The 20,453-nt window shown below is 39.2% G+C and overlaps 3 protein-coding genes across 12 annotated transcripts in view; 2 read left to right on the top strand and 1 right to left on the bottom strand.

The window, feature by feature from the left end:
* lsp1a (lymphocyte specific protein 1 a) overlaps positions 1 to 5,683 on the top strand; it is a 29,040-nt gene extending 23,357 nt beyond the window's left edge. For all 4 annotated transcript variants that reach the window (XM_017700158.2, XM_017700157.2, XM_017700156.2 and 1 more), the window contains one exon: positions 4,954 to 5,683. In XM_017700158.2, the coding sequence (XP_017555647.1) occupies positions 4,954 to 4,979 (26 nt within the window). In that variant the 3' untranslated portion in view covers positions 4,980 to 5,683. The remainder of the gene's footprint in view (positions 1 to 4,953) is intronic.
* Positions 85 to 15,434, bottom strand: prr33 (proline rich 33). 2 transcript variants are annotated; one of them, XM_017700155.2, is made up of 3 exons: positions 15,287 to 15,434; positions 7,202 to 7,251; positions 85 to 4,778 (listed from the first exon to the last, which is right to left on the bottom strand). In XM_017700155.2, the coding sequence occupies exon 3, from the start codon at positions 4,761 to 4,763 to the stop codon at positions 1,272 to 1,274; it is 3,492 nt and encodes a 1,163-aa protein (XP_017555644.1). In that variant the 5' UTR covers positions 4,764 to 4,778; positions 7,202 to 7,251; positions 15,287 to 15,434; the 3' UTR covers positions 85 to 1,271. The 2 variants fall into 2 exon arrangements, with proteins under 2 accessions (XP_017555644.1, XP_017555643.1); XM_017700154.2 differs by lacking the exon at positions 15,287 to 15,434 and adding an exon at positions 7,669 to 7,800.
* On the top strand, positions 9,201 to 20,451 carry tnnt3a (troponin T type 3a (skeletal, fast)). Of its 6 annotated transcripts, none has more exons than XM_017700161.1 (15): positions 9,201 to 9,271; positions 11,263 to 11,302; positions 12,075 to 12,085; positions 12,799 to 12,810; positions 13,833 to 14,009; positions 15,243 to 15,260; positions 16,195 to 16,213; positions 16,339 to 16,384; positions 16,504 to 16,620; positions 16,722 to 16,799; positions 16,910 to 17,023; positions 17,596 to 17,705; positions 17,802 to 17,892; positions 19,020 to 19,060; positions 20,206 to 20,451. In XM_017700161.1, the coding sequence occupies exons 2-15, from the start codon at positions 11,283 to 11,285 to the stop codon at positions 20,240 to 20,242; spliced, it is 891 nt and encodes a 296-aa protein (XP_017555650.1). In that variant the 5' UTR covers positions 9,201 to 9,271; positions 11,263 to 11,282; the 3' UTR covers positions 20,243 to 20,451. The 6 variants fall into 6 exon arrangements, with proteins under 6 accessions (XP_017555650.1, XP_017555653.1, XP_017555649.1 ...); XM_017700160.2 differs by lacking the exon at positions 19,020 to 19,060 and adding an exon at positions 18,061 to 18,101 and having other exon boundaries at positions 9,202 to 9,271; XM_017700164.1 differs by lacking the exon at positions 15,243 to 15,260.
* The last annotated feature ends 2 nt before the right edge of the window (positions 20,452 to 20,453 follow it).

The following is a 20,453-nucleotide window of genomic DNA, read 5'->3' as shown; positions in this document are numbered from 1 at the left end:
TGAGTGTGCAGTATGACTGTAGAAATTCTATATGTATTGGAATATTTAATAAAATATTTGACTTTGAATAACCAGAGTGAACCCTTTCCAAATCAAGCGTTTTTATTAAAAAAATAAATATAAAACATTATATGCAAAGCATTATACACATCACTGCCCATACAGAGAACGTGTACCCAGGCTGACATACATGCAAAAAAAGGCTAAGCTTAAAACATACGGTACAGACAATTAATATCAGATTTTAACATAACTTTAGTCTGAAACATCTTGCCCAAACATTTTAGCCATGCACAACAGTTGACAGTCAGTATTTGCTGCTCTGTTATACAACCACCCACATAATTTTTCCAGTTAAGCAGAATGCTTTGGCTTTTATATTCCACTTCAGAGTTCAGGCAGTGAAAGCTGCCTGTCAACACTTCAGGCATGTAGCTTCATACAGACATGCTCCAGTCATCAAGATTTGTGCAATATCTGTGTTCTCACATGAGATTCAGAAGCTCTGAGTACTTACTGTGCATGTTTCTTCCATACTGATTTTTTTCTCTGATTTTCAAATCTACTTTATATCACAGTCATCCCATATCACCCCATCCCACCCATCTACCCACCTACAACTTTCGCTTACCCTGTCAAACCTGTTCCTTCACTCAACACACTATCAGAGTTTTGTCCCTCAGTACCCCCTGCTGGCATCGTCTAAAAAAGCAAAAAATAAAAACAGAAAAGAAAAAGAAAAGGGCACATTTGATATGCCCTTCACTTTCATAAGCACCATGTTGAATCCTGAACATTAAACTAGATTAACACTTCCATTATGCATTTCCGCAAAAAAATTCTCAACCTCTCTTCCATTTACATGGTATGAATTTTAGAGTGTGATTCTTATGGCTAGCTTGAGCCATAAGAGCACTGCATAAGTAGGTTTATAATTCTGTCACAGCAGTTCCCACTGGCAGTGGGTACAAAATAAAGAAGATATGAATGCGTAATCAAAGCATTCTTTAATCAGAACGAGATGTCTACCTGAAAGGCCCACGTCTTGTATTCCTCTCTGCTAAACTAATATGTCTTACAATAAATCAGAGAGACTGGCAGTGAAGTGAAACAATGTCATGCCCATCATTCAAATTCCTCAGCGTGTTTCATACAAATAACATTTATTTTGCTATTTAGTAACTTTAAGGTAACTGAACCTAGATAAAGAGAACTGTACACTATTACTGAAAAAATATAACATCCTTGTCCATTTACCATCTACTCTTCAGCTACACATCAGTGGTTTTTTTAGTAGCGAACCCTTTGGCTGTTCTGTTAAAGTCTTTTGGCTCTTCATCTTTATTTTTGCGGCCTATGAGACCCATCTCAAATACTGTTGCAATCTTTGTCACTGGTCGTGATGCGGCCTCTCTCAGTTTTCTGGCATCAAATCGGGGGCTGTAAAGGAGAACTGGAAGACGATGGGCAAACGTTGGAATTTCTTGTGGTTTATTCAGCATAGCCTCTTCTTTCTTTTGCTCCTCAGTTTTGCTGGCTTCGATCTGTTGCATGATACTCTCTTTGGTAGAAAACATTTGGAAGAGGACAGCATCCCACATTTTTACAGCCCTGGCACCCTCTTTACCATCTTGGCTCTGAGATGTTTCACTTATCTTATCTGCCTCTTGGTCCTGTTTTTTCTGCTCACTGGGTATCTGAGCAGTGGCTTCAGGGGCATCTTTTTTCAGCTCTGGCTTGCACTCAGGAAACTTTGGCTCCTCTACCTCCACCACCATGTGTTTCTTGAGACGAGACCAGCCACTGAGCTTTGACTTCATACCTTTTGGCTTCTGAATCACCTTCAGGGGAGGCTCTGCGGTTGGGAGGGAACCGTTGTCTGCCTTCTCTTTCACTGCAGGCTTAGTCTCCTGTAGGGTACTCACTTTAGCTTCTGCTTCCTCAGATTTTGCTTTGTCCTTCTGGTCATCTGTTGGCTTGGCCAGAGGCTTATCTTCTGTCTTCTTTGTTGCAGTTTTGTCAGAAGCCATTGTTACTAAAGATTTTTGCTCTTTAATCCTCTCTAACAAAGACTTCTGCTGTACTGATGGCTTCTTTGACACTTTGTTTATTGTTGTAGTAACCGCAGCTTCTGCTGGAGTTGGCTTTGAGATTTTAGCCATGTCTGCATTTTGGTCAGGTGTTGTAGGTTTTGCAGATGGTGCTGTTGGCTTAGATTCAGGTTTAGTAGTTTCCACCACAGAGTCAGGTAGTGGTGTTTTTGGTTTAGGAGGGCTGTAAGTTGGAGTCCTGACTCTCTGTGCCACAGGAACAGTGGTCACTGCTTTTGGTGATTCTACAGGTGGTGTGTCAACTTTAGACACCACAATGGTTGGAATAGTAACTACAGGAACTTTTTCCTTTGTTTCCTTTGCTTCTGATGTAAGTATCTTAGATGTCTCTTGCACAGGTTTTAGCTTTGTCTGCACTAGTGGTGTTGGCTCTGAGACTTCTGAAGATGGTGCAACTGGGGTTCCATTGTCAAGAGCACTATCTGTGGATGATGGTACTTTACCCACAGGTGTTTTTGATGCCTCTGTCTCCTTAGACATTGCTTTAGGCCTAGCTGCCTCTTTCAAAGTAGATTGTTCTTTTGCTTTACTCTGTGCTTTTTGTATAGGTTCTTGTTTTTCATGTTCTGGAGCTTTAGATACCACAGTGGATGGTGATAGGGATCTAGACATACTAAAAGCAGGTGTACAACTTTGTATTCCCCCATGGGCGACATATTCAGCAGGGGTTAATCCATAATATATTGATTTTTTTGACGTTGGTGTTCTAGGTCTTTGACCACCTAGAGGTACTCTTGGTCTCTGTTGCCCTGGTGAAGATACTGGTTTCGAAAACTCATGAACTGATGTTTTGGGTGACTGATACCCAGCTGTAGGGGCTACAGATTTATTATTTTCATGTACAGGTGCTTTTGTGCTTTGAGATCCTGAGATCTCTGTAAACTTTGGAGCATCTTGTGTTAGGGTCTTTGGTTTGGATAATTCACGTTCTCTGATGATTTCAGAAGACATTTTATCTACTGAAATCTCAGATGGTTTCACTTGAACCTCCCCATTTTGTATAGCTTCTGAAAGACTTTTTTCCTTTGGTTTCTCTTTTTCTTTAGGAATTTCATCACTTGACCCCAGTAAACTTGAGGTTGGTGTTTTGGATCTTCTGCCCTCCATATGCACAGGGGAAACAGCAAATAAAAGTGGATTAGCTCTTGAAATTTCAATGATATTTGTCCTAGCAGGTGACACATGATATGATGGAGTCTTGGGGCGTCCTGTGGGAGTTTTTGATGGAGAAAAATCTAATGTTGGTGTCCGTGCTCTTGTCAACGTTCTACCTCTTTTTGTGTCAGTTAATAATGATGCATCACTTTTTATTTCAGATGTTGGGGTAGTGCCTCTCTTAATTTCCAGTGTTGGGGTTGTGCCTCTGTTGATTTCAGGTGTAGGTGTCGTACCCCTTTTGATTTCAGACGTAGGTGTCGTACCCCTTTTGATTTCAGACGTAGGTGTCGTACCCCTTTTGATTTCAGATGTAGGTGTCGTACCCCTTTTGATTTCAGATGTAGGCGTCGTACCCCTTTTGATTTCAGACGTAGGTGTTGTACCCCTTTTGATTTCAGACGTAGGTGTCGTACCCCTTTTGATTTCATATGTAGGTGTTGTCCCCCTTTTGATTTCATATGTAGGCGTTGTCCCCCTTTTGATTTCAAATGTAGGTGTCAGACCCCTTTTGATTTCAGAGGTTGGCGTGGCACCCCTCTTGACTTCAGAGGTAGGTGTTGGACCCCTCTTGATTTCAGATGTAGGTGTTGTCCCACTTCTGATTTCTCTGGTTGGTGTTTTATCTCTCTTCAGCTCTGATGTTGGTGTCACAATCCTTCTCACCTCAAATGTTGGTGTGGGCCCTCGCTTCACCTCAGAAAGTATTTTTACTGGTGTTTTACTCCTGTCTAGTGTTGGTGATGATGAATAATACGTTTTTAAACCTGCAGTCTTTGAAGTGTAATTTGTAATTTGTGGAACGTCAAACATAGGTTTTGAAGGTTTTATCCCATCTAAAGCATTTGGTTGAGGACTTGCAGCTGTAGAGGTAATGAAAGTTGGTGTAAGGCTTGAGCTGGTCACCAGCACAACGCTGTTTGTGTGTTGAACTGCTGCAGGAACTTCTGCACCTAGTTTTGAGTCCACAGGTCTGACTATCTCAGTCATGGCAGTTACAGCTGTTACAGATGTAACAGTAACAGATGTTGCAGCATAGGATGGAACTGAATGAGGTGGTGTTGTATAAGAGAATAGTGGGGCCATGTGATGCGGTGCAGTAAGGCCTGGAGTAACATAGGGCTGTGGAGAGAACCTTGCTGGTGTGCTGTAAGCGAAACCTCGATGATGAGGGTAAGGGGATGCTGAATGTTGATACAGTGGCTTGACGTTGAAACGTGGGTGCAATGTACCTCCATAGACAGGTGTCTCTGGTGTCTTGGGTGGAGTTGAATGGTCACTGTGCTCCAGGTCAGGACTGGCCTCATTTACGGGAGAGAGACTTGAGCGGAAAGGGACTGGTGTCTGCGAGGCCTGTGAGGCAGCTTTTTTCTTGGCAGTTTTCTTAAGTATTTTCTGCAGCCGGACATTTTCCTTTCCAGGTTTAGGGAGCAGAGGCGGTGGGTACTGCTGGGAAAGCAGGCCTGCTTGGGCAACACTGCCAATATTTACAGCCATGGAAATGTCGGCCCCCTAAAACAAACAGGCAAAACATATTAGCATATGCTCAATACTGGTCTGAAATCAGAAATCTGAAAGCATATAAAAAAAAACAGGACATATTTAAGAAAATGTGAAAAGCTTCATTTGAAACACTGTTTGATGAAAAGTTCTGTAATTAATATATTTATATTTCCTCTTTTTTTAGGGGACCTGTGTCACAGTGACCTGTAAGGCGCTGCTTCATGCTAACATGTTTATTTGGATGATTTACTGACAGGTATCAAATTCATATGCATAAATGCAACAGACAAATGTAAAGCAACGATTTCTAGCAGCACACTTTGGTTTGGAAGCACCCAAACAATGATTATTTCATCATGAATCACATATGTAATTGTATTAGTATGTCATTAAGCACATGATGTTTACTTCACTTTTTCTCACTTGCCCTTGTTTAATTTTATTCTGCTGTGCTTCTCAGACCACACATCAGATTACAAAGCATTTTGTTGTTTGGTTGGTTTCTTCTGTTTTATCTGTCTGATTATTTGTAATGATTCAATGATTCGAATGATTATTCAAAACTAAAACATGTTGCAAAGCCTTTTTCAGGCTCATGTAAATATGATGTTAGAAATAAAAAGATCATTGTAATTTTTTTGATTTGGCCCAGATCCTAAAGCTACAGTTAGACTAAGGTTTGAGTACAACACATTCCAATGACATTCTAAATCTAATTCAGAGAGCATAACTGGGCTGTTCAAATAGCTTTTTACATACATCTGTACAATAATACCAATTAGCTAACAAAGTGCAGTTATAATTACAAGCTCCCTGAGAAAAAAAAACAAAAACAAACACAACAACACTGGAGTTAGTCTTCACCATTTATGATATTTATGGCAAACATCTATCAGTAATGAACATATTTTGAGCTGCCGGCCTACACAAGCTACAGAAAATCATACCATGGTTTCATTTCCTTTAAAATATATATATTTTGAGTGTTTTAATCAAAGGTCTTTTCTGTTGTACTGGTCTTTGTTTAATAAATTTTACATTTTTTATTATGAAAACTGTTTGCTGTTGTTATTACTGTACAAAGCTATAGACTAAAGCCTTTCAGTTATTTCAAATTTTGTCTGGCAATGCATAATGAGGTCCTTTACTTCAGTGTGAGTTCAGTTTAACCTCAAGTCTATAACTCATTTATGGTGATTATGCCAAGCAGCTGTCTGGTGTAATAGTAGTTGGGGTAAACGAAAGAGCCCAGTAAGGTTTATGGCACCTCTCTTTCCAGTGAGCCAAATCCATTTTAATGCTGGATATCTTCTTGGCCTAATTTTAGGCTGAAAGCAAAGGCAAGACAGACACACCTGCTCCTAGTTATGGATTTTGGGTCCTCGTTTTCATCTCACTATAAACTAATACCCCTGTGCTCTGCTCATAGTGTGGGATAGTTGCAGATCAGGCCACAGGTCACTTTGAACGTGAGAGCGCATCTATTATAATGTAAATTATATACAGTTTGCAAATAACAGAATTTAAAACTATTGACTATCGCTGTCCAATTCATTCTGTACACTGTCAGAAAAATGGGTACTGGACAAGGAGGAGTTTTCTCCTCCAAGGAACAAACAACATAAATGTATCCCCAAATATACAACATGGCCTGTAAGGTCCAATTGTGAACCTTGAATTGTACATAAATACCTAACTAAAGGTAGTGAAGATGCACCGCAGTGACTGTATTTATACTCTAAAAGTTTGAGTTTCTGAGAGTGCACAGAATTAAAGGACATATTGATTTGCTATTGAACTGTAATCTTGCACAGGCTGAGTGCTGACAAAGAGATTAAAAGGATTTGAATTTGATTTGTGCTATTTCCTGAAAAACAATAAAAAAACATAAAACCAAAATGTACCTTCTCATTTCTTAATATATAATATCTTCAAAATTGCAAACAAATGGAGTCATTAGTGCACAAAATTTCTTTTATCATATCCTGTATTAAAAAATAAATCTTCTTTAATTGTGAACAAATGGAAGTCTCTGTACCAGCAGAGTGTTCCCATAACTCCTGTTCAAAAGTAGGTCAGTCATAAGAGTTTTAAAGGAGCCTTACTGCCACAGAAACTGAACCTGTTGCCTGACACATGACACATGAGAAGGGGTCATCCTTTTAAGGCCCGGGAAGGTTAGGCATTTTGGAATAACTCCAGCACATAAGATCAAAAGCGGAAAGCATAAGAATAGCCAGGCAGTAGATCCAGGCCAGGCCTGTACAATGACTGCGTCTTAGCAAACACCTTTGGAAAAATAAACAACAAAAAAAAAAACCAAACAACAACAAAAAAAAATATCAGCAAACATGCAAAAAGTTTTTTTTATTTATATCTACTCATGTCACATGTGACATCACTTAAAAATAGAAACATGCACAACAGCTTACCAAGAGATGATTTTAACAGATGACAGATGGCTCACTTCAGACAGAGTCCCCTTTAAATATAAATAAACAAATTAAATCAGACAACACAAGCAAACACAATATCCATCACACAAATAGTCATGGGCAAAACTAAGCTAAACGATACATTTAGAGAAAATCCATTTTGTCACATCTTTCATTGCCAGTAATGTCATCTGGTTTGCATGAGCTGGATTAAACACCAGTCTTCTGGACCACCATCTCCAGTACTTATTCCAATAATAGTGTTTTAATGCTGCACCCTCAGAAAATATCATTTATATCATCCAAAGAGCTGTCTAAGCAGTACACTACAACAGAAACAGGCTGAGGGGCTGGCCACAACACCTGTTCCAAGACCACAAGACCACTCAGCGACAGTGACATCAACACACTGACATGCGCTCTTCCAGATAAAAAAGGCCAAAACTGGTTTGAGTTTATTTTACCTGTGTTTCTGCTGCTTAGGGGCGACCGGCTGCTGCCTGCTTCTCCCAGCCTGGAGTGTCAGAACAAGAGGCTCATGTTGAGCTCAGCTAGTCCTTTCCTCCAAATGGAAGGCACAGGCTCCATAGCAGTCCAAAAATAAAACCAGAGCCCTTTACTTAGAATGTGAGCAGCGAGTGGTGATGTGCACAGGGACCACCAGCAAGGCAGGAGGTGTCCAGAGCACCTTCAATAAACCCCTACCCTCCCCTCCTCCACTTGCTTCAAGTCACCAAAGGCCAGAGACCAAGCTTCAGAGAACACTGCCATCTGCAGGATAGTACTGGTAGTTGTCTCCATAGGCTGCAGCCATGGCGAAATAGAACCTGACACCAAAGGCAGGGTGTGAAAAGAGTATGATACCACTGAACATGCTTATTAACTAAGTGGACTTTAAGAGACTCCCCTAATTAACCTCATGGAGTGCATTTCCTTAAGACAGTTATATCAAAATAGCACTGTTAACTCCACCTTTTTTATTTGTTCATTTACATGTAGTTTTAAGTAAAAGAACCAAAGAGACAGTCCATTTTTAAATGCAGATAAGTTTCAAATGAAAATATCACAATGTGATATGGAAATGTGATATAGTCTTTTGTTGTTATTTACAGTTCAAAACTTGCATTGTTTGTATCCATACAGTGTTTCTACAGTAATATGTTGCATTAATTATCTTAATACAGAGTAGTCATTTAATAAATCTACTGTTTGGATGAGCTTATTTTAAATAGGCTAAAATTCATACAGGTGGAGCTTTTACCCCTCCGATGTGACATCTGACAATTTGCTTTTGAGGCAACTTCAGATAATATTCCTGTGCTGTTATTTGGGTACTTTAACCTTACATTATTTGCGCACTATAAAACTCATGGGTTGTAAAGCATTACATCATATCAATCGTTAATCTACTCTTTGGATGAAATTTTTAATGAAATAGGCCACAATTCACTCTCAATTTTGTCCACCCAAGTACAAGAACTGAAGAACATCATTTGCTCTACCTTTTTTTGAGGCTACTAAACTTCCAATTACATCTGACATGTTCCTTTGTTGTCATATGAGAATAATTCATAACAGCTGACAAGTCGTCTGAATTTATATAAGCTTAGATGAGTTATGTAACACCCCATTGCAGTATGACATTTGGCCCCTGTCTTTGGGCACATGCCATCTGTGCATTAACTATCTCTTTCCTTCAGGAAACACCCAATGCAGCTACCCTGCTGATGTCTGATGCTTCCATGTTTCAAATGCCTCTCCTACTCACTCTCAGATGCATGCCTCATTTTGCTTGCCTAATGCAATAGCAAATATAGCGATGCTGTCTCCATTCCAAACTTGTGCCTCCTCCACATTCCCTCAATCCATCCATCTCCTTATTCAGTGCCTAGGCCAGGACCTGGACCTGGCCTCCTTTGCCCTGCCCACTGAGCACTCTCAACCAATGGGAGGTCTTCGCAGATCAAGTGTCACTATAACAGAAGGACTTATTCGGCCCTGGATGTTTGCAGAACTTTACAGCCAGTCTCCGCCACCAGGGAGCTCACTTCTTTCAGCTTTTCTCAGGTAAGACAGTAAGAGGAGATAAAGATAGAGAGAGAGAGAGAGAGAGAGAGAGAGAGAGAGAGAGAGAGGTAATGGGGGAGAGAGGGGATGAGAGTGCGTGTGCATGTGAGATAAATGGAGAACAGGGCATCCACCTGTATTTCAGTGGAATATACATGTGCAAAAAGCACTTCCACAGCCATGCTTTAAAACAGAGGATAGTCCACAGTACCACTGAGGTGAGGGACGCACCTGACACTAGAGCAAAAGATCAGATCTCAGAGGTTACCTGACATGCTCTGGTCAGAGTATCAGCCTGTTTGTTAAATAATGTGCAGGGGTTGTAAGTATGCTGGTTAAATTAGACAAGTGGTAACCTAGGGGTTGCTAATCTATACACTGTGCTGTCAGTTGCTGATTTATAAAGCTAAAAAGAAGGTGGTACCCTAAGGTGACATTCTTTTGCTCTAAGGTCACAGAGACTAAAAGCGAGTGAGTAAATGTGAATGTGTGTGAGTGCGTATATGCTAATTTGGAAGATTGGTGGCAGTAGCTGTTGTAACAGCTACTGGTGTTGACTGATTAAGCAGTGTAAATCACTTCGGGCTGAGTTCAGGCAGGTCACTGGTGCTGGCTTCAGTCAGATTTCTCATAGCTTGCGGCACCACAGTCCTGCAAATTGCTCAGTGCTGCTTACAACTTGCCAGTGTCAATGTCCTAGACATGTTTGATGATGGTTGTTAAGCTTGTCACAAGGGCCTCAGAGCTTATCAGAGTACACTTGTTGAATATCTTCAGAGCTTTTCTGTAAACCATTTTAGCAGGTGAAAATTAAAAAGCTGTTTTATTTTAGAACACAACATTGATTCTACGGTAAACGCATAGTAAACATCTTCAAAACATGAAAATGACTTAAACTGTAGAAGATGCCTCATCAGTCACACTGCATTAATACATTTGGTGTTACCCAGTATGGCTAAGGCATCCAATAATTTTGAGAAATCAATTCTCACTTCACTGTGCAAACAGCAAAATAATTCAGTTAATAGTCTCTTGTTTTGGAATTGAAATTTCTAATAGAAATCTTGATTGAAAATTTTGATGACAAAGTTCGGCTAAAATTCTATGACCAGATAAGGCAATGAAGTTAGTGTTACAGATACTATTCCAAGAAAAAGAACTTGATCTTGAAGATGGAAACTGGATCCTGAGTAATGTCAGGAAGACAGTCACAGCTGTTTAGGAGGGAATACGTCTATTCAAGGAGCCCCAGTGAGTGTCTCAGTCCATAAAAATATTTGTGATTCATTTTTATGAAAATCTATCACATCTATTGCAAGGTTAAATTTTGTGATAGGTTATGCAAAAATGTACACATCAAAAGAATGATCTAAATAACCAACAACATGTAAAAAGAAATACAGCAACAATAATATTAAATACTGGATACAATGCTGAAAACACTGAAAATAATAATTCCAAAATATACTTCAGATTTTATTCCATTAAATTAAGAATGCTGATGGAAAGTGCTTAACTTCTGACCTTTATAGTGGAATCTGGTAGTCTGACAAGCTCATTAATCTGCCCGACTGAGTCAAAAAAGAACATGCTGTAAAACCATGTGTGGGGCCTTCTCACTTACAGCTCAGCACAGCTTGAATTTCAGGACATTTATATGGCTGTTAATCTTGCTCACTGTCTTTCTTAGCTAACATTGAAACCCAGTGGAATTATTTTAATATGTACTGCAAGTTATAACACTCCAAATGTCCTTGTGTTCATTCAAATGATGCCATATGGCAGCCATTTGGATGGACTCTTAGCTTAAAAGAGCAGGCTAGCGTTAGTGGTACAGGGTGGGGTCTATTTGGTAAGGGGAGGAGACCTTTTTTGGCTTTAAGTTCTATTACAAGGAAGCTATATATAACCTGAGTATCTGCTAGTAGGCTATGAGCTAGACTATGTGTGGTTTTGCCCCAGAGATCTAATCCTTTTTTTTCCTTTTTCAGTCCCAAAGTCCACTATCATCATGTCTGACACAGAGGAAGTGTAAGATCTTTCACCTCACAAAATTCATTCTTCCACTTCATTGCAAACTGTGCAAAAGGCTTAACTAACAGCAAAGTTAACAGTTATAGATATTTCCAGTATGCCTGCTTCAGAATTGTAGTAAACATTTACATTATACTCACAGAGATGATCACAATGCTTTAATAACATTTTGATGTAAATAAAACAAACTATGCATAAACTACAGTTTAAAAGGTTGGACTCACCGTTCAAAATCACTGTTTCTTAATCATATACAATGAATCTGGACGCAGACGTGTATAAAATGATTCTAATATACTTGTTGGACACTAGGAAAATGTAAATAAAAATGAAGACATTTTACAGGAGTCTAGAGTGGTGAACAGAGCCATGGAAGATTCCAAAATGACTGGAAAACAAACTATAAAACATTGAAAATGTTTATTATTAATAAAAATAGAGTTATTAATAAATGAATCCAGAAATCATCCTATATCAAAACTGTATATAAAATCTCAGTCGGATAAATTGATAAAAAGTGAAATAAAACAGATTACAATATTAATTATGATTTAATAAGTTCACATTCACGTTATTCCTGAAATTTTTTGTACCATTTAAATCCACATTCTTAATGTATTATTATAACAAAATATAACAAAATTTGTCAATACATCAAGTGATTCCAAACTTTTGAGCAATTTTTGAACAGTACGTGTGCGTCTTCATGATAAATGTACCACTGGACTAAATATTCCAGTAACTGATTTATTTTTTTTCTCTTCTTCAGTGAGCAACAGGGTGAGTACTGCCACTTTCAATGTAATACTAACTATATTTCTGTGTAGTTATTTTAATTACTTTTTTAAAATGATATCAGTTATTGTCATTCAGTTCAAATGTTTCAACTATAAAAAAAATCCATCTGTATCAACTTAGTCCGGTATTTCTACTCTGTGGAATACACACTGTGGAGATGACTTATATTTATAAACCTGAATTTATTCAATTAAAAAAAACCTACCACACCATACCACAGTTACAAACTGAAGTTAATTTTGTCTGAATAGTATTACTGGATGAATGGTGCTTCTGTACTGTCGAATGAATAATGAATCATTCCTTACTTATGCATGGTTGCAGCTACTGTTGCCAGCAGAACCTTCAATTAAGAATTAGCTCAACAATCATGACAGTGTCTCTACACCCCATCTAAACAGTAAACCTCCTCACTTCAGAATATACAATATAAATTAATCTGTTTGCAACAGTTTCTGCAACTTTGTATTGATAAATACACTCTGCATCCTCCATGGCTGCTTAAAGTCACACTTATTCAATTTGGTACCACCAACAAAAAGCATGTAAATTGCAGGCCACTTTATCAGCTACGGAGGAATGTGTATAACACTGCATGACCCCAAGCTGTACACAGATCAGTGATTTGGGTACAGCTGGGCCCATGTGATTATTGTGCTGATCTACTGCTTTCTTTTTCCAAATTAAAAATGAAGTCGGCGATGAAGGTAAAACACAATATTTGATGGCATTTTATTGCCGTCAGTACTAATTCTCTAATGTTGCATTTTCACACAGAATACTTCTCTATGTATTTGGTGATCTTTTACTACTTGAGATGCTATATAAATAGTTTTGCATGTTCTTGACCTTATTATTCCTTCTTTGTTCTTTGTGTCAACCCATTAGCTTTCATTCATGGACTCATAAACCATGTGAAACTTTCCATTCATATCATCAACTAGCTTACTCACTTTATAATTATCATTCATCCATTTGACTGCAAAGGCATGCACTTAGACTTGGTTGTGTTGTTAAAAATTAAAAAAAAAGTAATTATTCCATGTAGCTTGAGCTAAAAATAAGCTCAGCCTTGTGTTGTAGGTTAGGTTGCAAAGAAAGTAATTATTACTATTATTTAGCTTAACTAAATCAAAAGTTAAATTCCATTTTCAGCTAATTGTGAAACTAGCAAACAAAAATCATAATGAAAGAGATTTTCAAATGCTCTTCTATACCAACACCACAACCACTCACTGGCCAAAAGACCAAGCTACAGCACATTATTAACAGTAACAATGTCTGTTACAGTAGCATCTGTAAAAACACTGACATTAAATCAACAAATTGAAGTGAATTCTAGTAAATTACTCTATCATCTATCATTTTACACAGTGGTTCTTAAACAGATCCCCAGGGACCCCCAGATGATCCAGATTTTTGCTCCAACCTAACATTCACATAGGTATAGAGCAAAAATGTGGACTGGAAGTCTCTATGACTGGTTTGAGGACTACTGAGCTAATCTATGCTATTATTCCTGCATTTACCACCAACATCACTGCACTATGTACTACACTTCCCTTGATCGTGCCACCTGGCGGTCTTTCCGTTCCTTGCATTCCATTATCAACCAGTTGGCCATTTTTCTTCTAAATAACCAATAACCCCACTACTACCTTTTCCTGCATCTACTAACCTCTCTCACCATAACTCCTCTCCTCAACCCCACTCCCTGGCACGTATATAGTCGAAGAGATAGTAGATGTAGAGGTGGCGCCTGAGGCAGCCCCAGCCCCAGAACCAGAACCAGAGCCTGAGGCTGAGCCTGAGCCTGAACCAGAGCCAGAGCCAGAACCTGAGCCAGTAGCCCCAGAACCAGAACCAGAACCAGAACCCGAGCCCGAACCTGAGCCTCTGGTGGAAGGTATGTGGCATGGAATATTCTCTCATCCATCTCCATAAAGCAGCAGTGCGCTCCATCCCATTACATGCTAGTTACAGTGGACTAATCAAGATACCTCTTAACCCACCTTCCATGGTCATACATAACCTCCTCTTCTGGCTACTATCAGAGCTAAACGTGTATTTATGTCTTCAGGGTACTCTCTGAGTGCTATATTATGTAGTATTGCCACCCCCTATACGCTTACTCTGTGCAGCGTCCAACACAGCTGCCAGACCCTGCCTGCCTCCTCATTGCCATAGTCATATGCTAAGCCTCTAAATGCTTCAGTGTGGTAGATAAAGACCATTATTACTTATGCACAAACAATAATAAGTGCTGCCGGAATCTCTTGTCATGCATTGGCTGAAGAGGTCATGTTCAGCAGAATGCCAATGAATGACAACCCAATGAAACTGAATGAGGTTAGAGCTGTCTAATTAACTGTTAATAACTTATGTGCACACTCAATCAGTCACATTCATCATAGTTCATTCATATTCTGTTCTGCTCCTCATCCTTATATGGGGTGATATAAATGATTTAGTAGATTTAGCATTACTTTATTATAATTAATATAATGTTCATTCACCCCATTTAAGGACTTGCATGCCAGTAATAAAAAGAAAAAAGGTTTATAAAAAAGCTACTTTGATTGGAATGCATATAGATTGAAGAGCGTGTAGCATTAATTTACAGTCATAAGCAGTTTGAAATGACATGTTTTGCTGTTTTTCTAACTAAAGACATGTTAACACATTCACTACATGGAGCAAATTTAAATATAGCATTTTCTGCACAATTTCTATTTTTTGCTTTTGCACAATATGCTGAATTTAGAAAATGAACAGTTCTTATTCATTAAAATGTGCAGAAGTGTGTTCTCTGTAGAGGATGTGCTATTTTCACACAAAAAAAATCAACAAAACATGTCATTTGACTGGGGCAACCCAAACTTTTGCAAATGACTATAGATGTAAACCCATCAAAGTATCTTTAAAGTGCTTCCAATACCTTTCAAGGAAAACTGTAAAAAGGAAACTAATTTAATGAAAAGAAATGAGGCGACATTTTAACACAGGCAGAATTGTATTGCATGATATGTTTAATAATATCACCTTAAGATTTATAATGTAAATTGATGGAATACACAGCTGTACTGCTGATGCTAATATTATCTGTTCTGCTCTTGCTTTCATCGCTTGCTGCATGCAGAGGTCATTGAAGAGGAAGGTATGTTGATTACATATGTGTCCCACCTTTTTTATGTTGAAAGGACTTTGTTGTTCCTTGTCTCAGCTGCCTGTAGTCTCCCTCTGTTGGAGAATGTATGCCCTACGGTTCCTCCCAGACAAACATTCTTTTGGAGCAAGAAGCACTGCTACAATTGGCCATAATCTACAGAGACATAAACATATAGTTGTATTACAAATTGAAAAGAAAAATAGATAGAAGTTGAAAAAAACAAAAATATATAAAACATGGTTGTGTCCTAAAGTTAAAAGACTTAAAGAAAAGGGTGAAAGAATATTACATGCTAACAACCACTAACCCATCATTCAATCATGCTGCGCCACTCATCTCTGCATGGCATGCACCAACACCTGACTAAATTATTTCAAGAGGGAGGACCAAATGCTAACTCTGCCACCAGGCAAGGGCATCATTTTGGAGAAGTCTACAATGGACACACATTGACTGGTGTGGGGATTAGGCCAGTTTACACTTTAAGACCTGGCTCATTTAGTAGTCAAGGCAAATCACAGTTAGCAAATTTTTACTCCAGTAAACACAACAATAGCATACCTGCAAACATATATGTGATAGTGAGAAATTTTTTAATTTGAAGTAAATAGCTTAAAATGTTGTGTCTGATTTTCAAAACTCTCGCTGCATTTGATGTAATGTCTGTGTAGTAATGTGTGTTTTAAGCTTGAAAGATTTAGATTTTTATTTGACATGACTTATTATCATTTTGTTTCTTTCTGTCTTCCTAATCGTTTTATCATCACAATGCTCATTCTGTGAGAGATTTACTCATCTGTTCAGCAGTGTACTACCAGCATTTGAATTTTGGTTTGATATACCACTTTTCTACTTATACTACCATGAGTGGATTTCTAACCCAGTAATGTGTACTTGTCCCCTCTTCATTCTTAATCTACAGAGGAGAAGCCAAAGTTCAAGTAAGTAACCGCCTTCACATTCTGCTTCACTGCAAACACCACGAACAAAGTTTGTGGAATGGAACAAACCATTGCATGGTTTTTTACCTGCCATCATTAATATTTTTTTTTCCTTGTCACCAAAGGCCAACCGCACCCAGGATCCCTGAGGGTGACAAAGTGGACTTTGATGTAAGCGATGGTAGAACTAAGAAAGCTACTTTTTAACCAAATATTCATGCTGGTAACATTTGAACTCTATGAATGAACAAATGAAGTTCAGTGTATTTGTCTGTATTTCGACCTCACAGGACATCCAGAAGAAGCGTCAGAACAAGGATCTCCTGGAGCTGCAGGCCCTGATCGATGCTCACTTCGAGCTGAGGAAGAAGGAGGAGGAGGAGCTCATCGCCCTCAAGGAGAGGATTGTGAGTGACTGTGAACTAAGGGTTCACGCACTTAGATCTGCGTGGGGAGGAGAATGACAGGCCAGATACAGTAAAGCGTGGTTGTGTTTGATGTGTTACAGGAGAAACGCAGGGCTGAGAGAGCAGAGCAGCAGAGGACCATGGCTGAGAAGGAAAAAGAGCGCCAGGCAAGACGTGAGGTGCGTGTACCCACCAGTATTTACTTTCAAGAGATTGAAGAATTTTGACTTTTATTTCTCCCACAATTTCTATCTGACACACTCACACTGAGTCCTGGTGGCTTTAACAGGAGGAGAGGCTGAGAAAGGAAGAGGCTGATGCTAAGAAGAAGGCAGATGAGGATGCCAAGAAGAAGTCTGCCCTGTCTAGCATGGGCTCCCAATACAGCAGCTACCTGCAGAAGGTGAGTTTTGCTCTGCCTTGTGATTAGACATATACTAAAACAAGATATATCACAACATTGAACACATGAGATTTTTGTAAACACCTAACACTGATTCATTTCTAATAACTAGTTAAAATCTGTAAAGTTGTAGAGCAGCAGCATCATAACCGGATCATCATTTTGTCTGCAACATCATGTTATTTTATTGAAAACAGTGATTCCAAACATTTTAAATATTATAATAATGTAAATTATGGCTGGGCAATATGAAAAATATATTGTTATCATGATATCACAACGGAGTATGCTTTTCTGGACATATCATGTATATCGTCAGTAATTGTAGAATACTGACCAATGTCATATTTCATAATAAAGACAGCTAAATAATTCCCATTTAACCGGATTTAGTGCAACACAGTATGTAAAATACTATGCACAAATCACTGTACTCTGTAAAAGCACATATTGTAACATATTGCGTATCATATCGTGATATTTTTTGAAGTATCACGATATGATATATACATGCTGGGAGGCTACTAACACTATAAGAATATCTTACCTTTGGGTATACCTCTGTGCTCCAGGCTGACTCCAAGAGAGGCAAGAAACAGACAGAGAGAGAGAAGAAGAAAAAGATCCTGGCCGAGAGGCGCAAGCCACTCAACATTGACCACCTCAATGAGGATAAGCTGAGGTAAGCAGCGCTCCAGTCATTATGAGACTTTCCCAGCAGATGGGGGTAGAGTGTTGCTTGACCTCACTGACTTGGGTCACATGTCCTGTGCCTCAGGGAAAAGGCCAAGGAATTTCAGGAATGGCTGAAGACCCTGGAGTCTGAGAAGTTTGAACACATGGAGAGACTGAAGAGACAGAAGTATGAGGTAAGCAAGTCAAGTATTAAAGCTTTTTTTTTTTTTCATATCGTCCCCTGCGTCAATGAGGCCAGATCAAAACAGATGGAAACAAGTGTGTTTTTTCTCTTTTGTTCTCATGATGTCCTGTTTACAAGCTTTACCGCTGAGATACATGTAAACTTCAATCTCCTCCAGGTTACAACACTGCGTAAGAGAGTGGAGGAGCTGAGTAAATTGTAAGTTGTTACAGGTTCAGTAAGAGGCAGGGCGCCCCCTGCTGTGCATGATCTGTGTCTGCCTGCTGAGTACAGTCACAGGGCAGAAGCTCCAGAGAAGAACGAGTGATTCGCACACAGGGAGACAATGATTCCTTTCTTTTTCTTCTTGGAAAAATATAGCAGCATGCAAAATAACATGATTAATTATATAGGTAGGTAATGTAGGAAATCCTCTGGTACATTACTAAGGTCACTGACCTTATACTCAACATGTGGTCTAACAACAGCGAAAGTAACAGGTAATCAAGACAATCTTGAAAGCAATTAATGTAACAGAAGACAAACAGGTTCTTGTCCAGAGCTACCACTCTCGGGAATACAGTTTGGACTGCTTCTGAGTCTAATAAGTAAGTAAAAACAACAAATAGATAGTAATTAACCAGAGTTCATCAGACTAGTGTTTTATCTAGGGATGCACAATGATATTGGAATCATATTGGGATCAGCAGGTAATTAAAAAAAGATGTTTAAATTTGACCAATATTTAAAATCGATATTTCATAACATATTCACTGCACTTTGTAAGAGCAGAATATTTTGGCAATACTAGGTTACTGGGATTAAATGTCAAGATTTTATTTATTCTACAACATTTGTAACCCTAGAAATAAGGGTTACATTTATCTGGACTTTTCCCCAATTTCTACATTTTGTAAATATTTATGTATCGGCATTAGTGTCAGCATCGGCAGATATGTACATGAAAAATATTGCATATCAACATCAACCTGCAATTCCCATATTAGTGCATCCCTAGTTTGGTCCTCCTAATCCACCAGGTCTTGGCCAGAGAGCTTCACTTAATAAGGTGAGACCCGGGTTGCACTCCGCAAATGCCTCCATGTTTGTTAAGAAGTATTGATGTGTTGTTTTCAGGTCATCACGCTCAGAAACCGCATTGATGAACTACAGAAACAGTAAGTTCAGTAAAGTGACAACTGTGATTCTTCATAGTCTCATCCCATCCCATCCCATCCCATCCCATCCCATCTCATCCCATCTCATCCCATACCATCTCATCCCATTCCATCCCATACCATACCATCCCATCTCATAACATTTTAATCACAGACTGCTTGCAAATGTAATGTTTTGTAAAGCCATCACCACCCCTAGGACATCTACAATTGACCATCATGTATCATTCATGACATGCATGGCATAATAACCATTTTTCCAGTTTTATATAGCCTATATGTTTAAAAAGATATATTCAGCATAGTAGCTTTTGAGGCCACAGTAAGACGTCACATCCAAATTGTGGTCACAGATTTCTTCCAGTTTCTGAGCCAAAAGTTATACTTCTATTACTTGGTTTAACGCACAAAGGTAAGTGAGGCCTGTTTGTGATTTGGATTGGGCATGCAGCAGAGTTTAAATCTAGTCTTTGAGGGCCACCAGCCAGCCCACATTTTCATTCTATTCCAGAGGCAAACGTGCCTCAGCCTGGTAGTTAAAGGTAAGATTGACTGAAAAAGAAACTGACACACTTTTCTTTCTTCTAAGAAGAAAGTCTTGCAAGTCTTGGCTGATCAACTACATTCAGAGAATATGGCAAACTGAGTCAGTTTGATTTTTAAATTAACTATTCCTCTAGAGCAGTGGTCACCAGTCTTCCTGGAGATATACTTTCCTGCAGAGTTTAGTTCCACCCTGTATCTAGCATGTTGCCCCCTTTACTTGACACTGATGCGTCTGATCCGGCCGATCAAGGACATCTGAATAAGTTAGTTAGCTGACACAGGTGTGGCAGACTGTGGTTGGAACTACACCCTGCAGGGAGGCAGAGTTTTACCACTGATGACCACTGCCTTTGCATCAAGGCTCAGGTGTATTAGGAAATGGAGCACAACAAAAAAAACGTGGACTGGCTAGAACCCTCAAGGTTCAGGGACTTCAAAAGCTCCTGGACCTGGATGTGAACATCATGCATTCAAATCCTCATAAACGAACGTGCCACTTGGGAACACAGCATAACAGCCTCGCGTGTGAGGCTAAGTGTTTATGGTCTGTATAAGCAGATTGTCTCACTTGGCTGTCCCCGGCTCTTGTCCCATTACAGCAGCAAGAAAGGAGCCGCAGCTCGCCGCAGAAAGTAAGCGCCCACCTCCACGGCCCACGGCACGGAGACGATTCCCAAGCCGCAGTGTTATCGCCATATTTACTAGCCGTAGATCTGCTCAGTGCTCTGCAGGTCTCTGTACCTGCTTGTTGGCAGAGATCCACACTCACGCTTTCTCGTCTGGGACTGCTGTTTGGTTCTCATTTCCTTTTTTCCATGTAAATAAAGTGTTACCCATAAAGCCTTTG

Source organism: Pygocentrus nattereri, chromosome 11 (assembly GCF_015220715.1).
Source record: "Pygocentrus nattereri isolate fPygNat1 chromosome 11, fPygNat1.pri, whole genome shotgun sequence".
In the NCBI taxonomy this organism is placed as follows: Eukaryota; Metazoa; Chordata; class Actinopteri; order Characiformes; family Serrasalmidae; genus Pygocentrus; species Pygocentrus nattereri.
The sequence above is the reverse complement of the archived record's forward strand: the minus strand, read 5'-3'. Positions and strand labels throughout refer to the sequence as shown.

Coding starts and splice junctions, on each gene's coding strand:
- tnnt3a (XM_017700161.1), top strand. CDS start 11,283: ATGTCTGACACAGAGGAAGT. Junction 17,024..17,595: donor ACAGCAGCTACCTGCAGAAG/GTGAGTTTTGCT, acceptor TCTGTGCTCCAG/GCTGACTCCAAGAGAGGCAA. Junction 17,893..19,019: donor TGAAGAGACAGAAGTATGAG/GTAAGCAAGTCA, acceptor TGTTGTTTTCAG/GTCATCACGCTCAGAAACCG.
- prr33 (XM_017700155.2), bottom strand. CDS start 4,763: ATGGCTGTAAATATTGGCAGTGTTGCCCAAGCAGGCCTGCTTTCCCAG.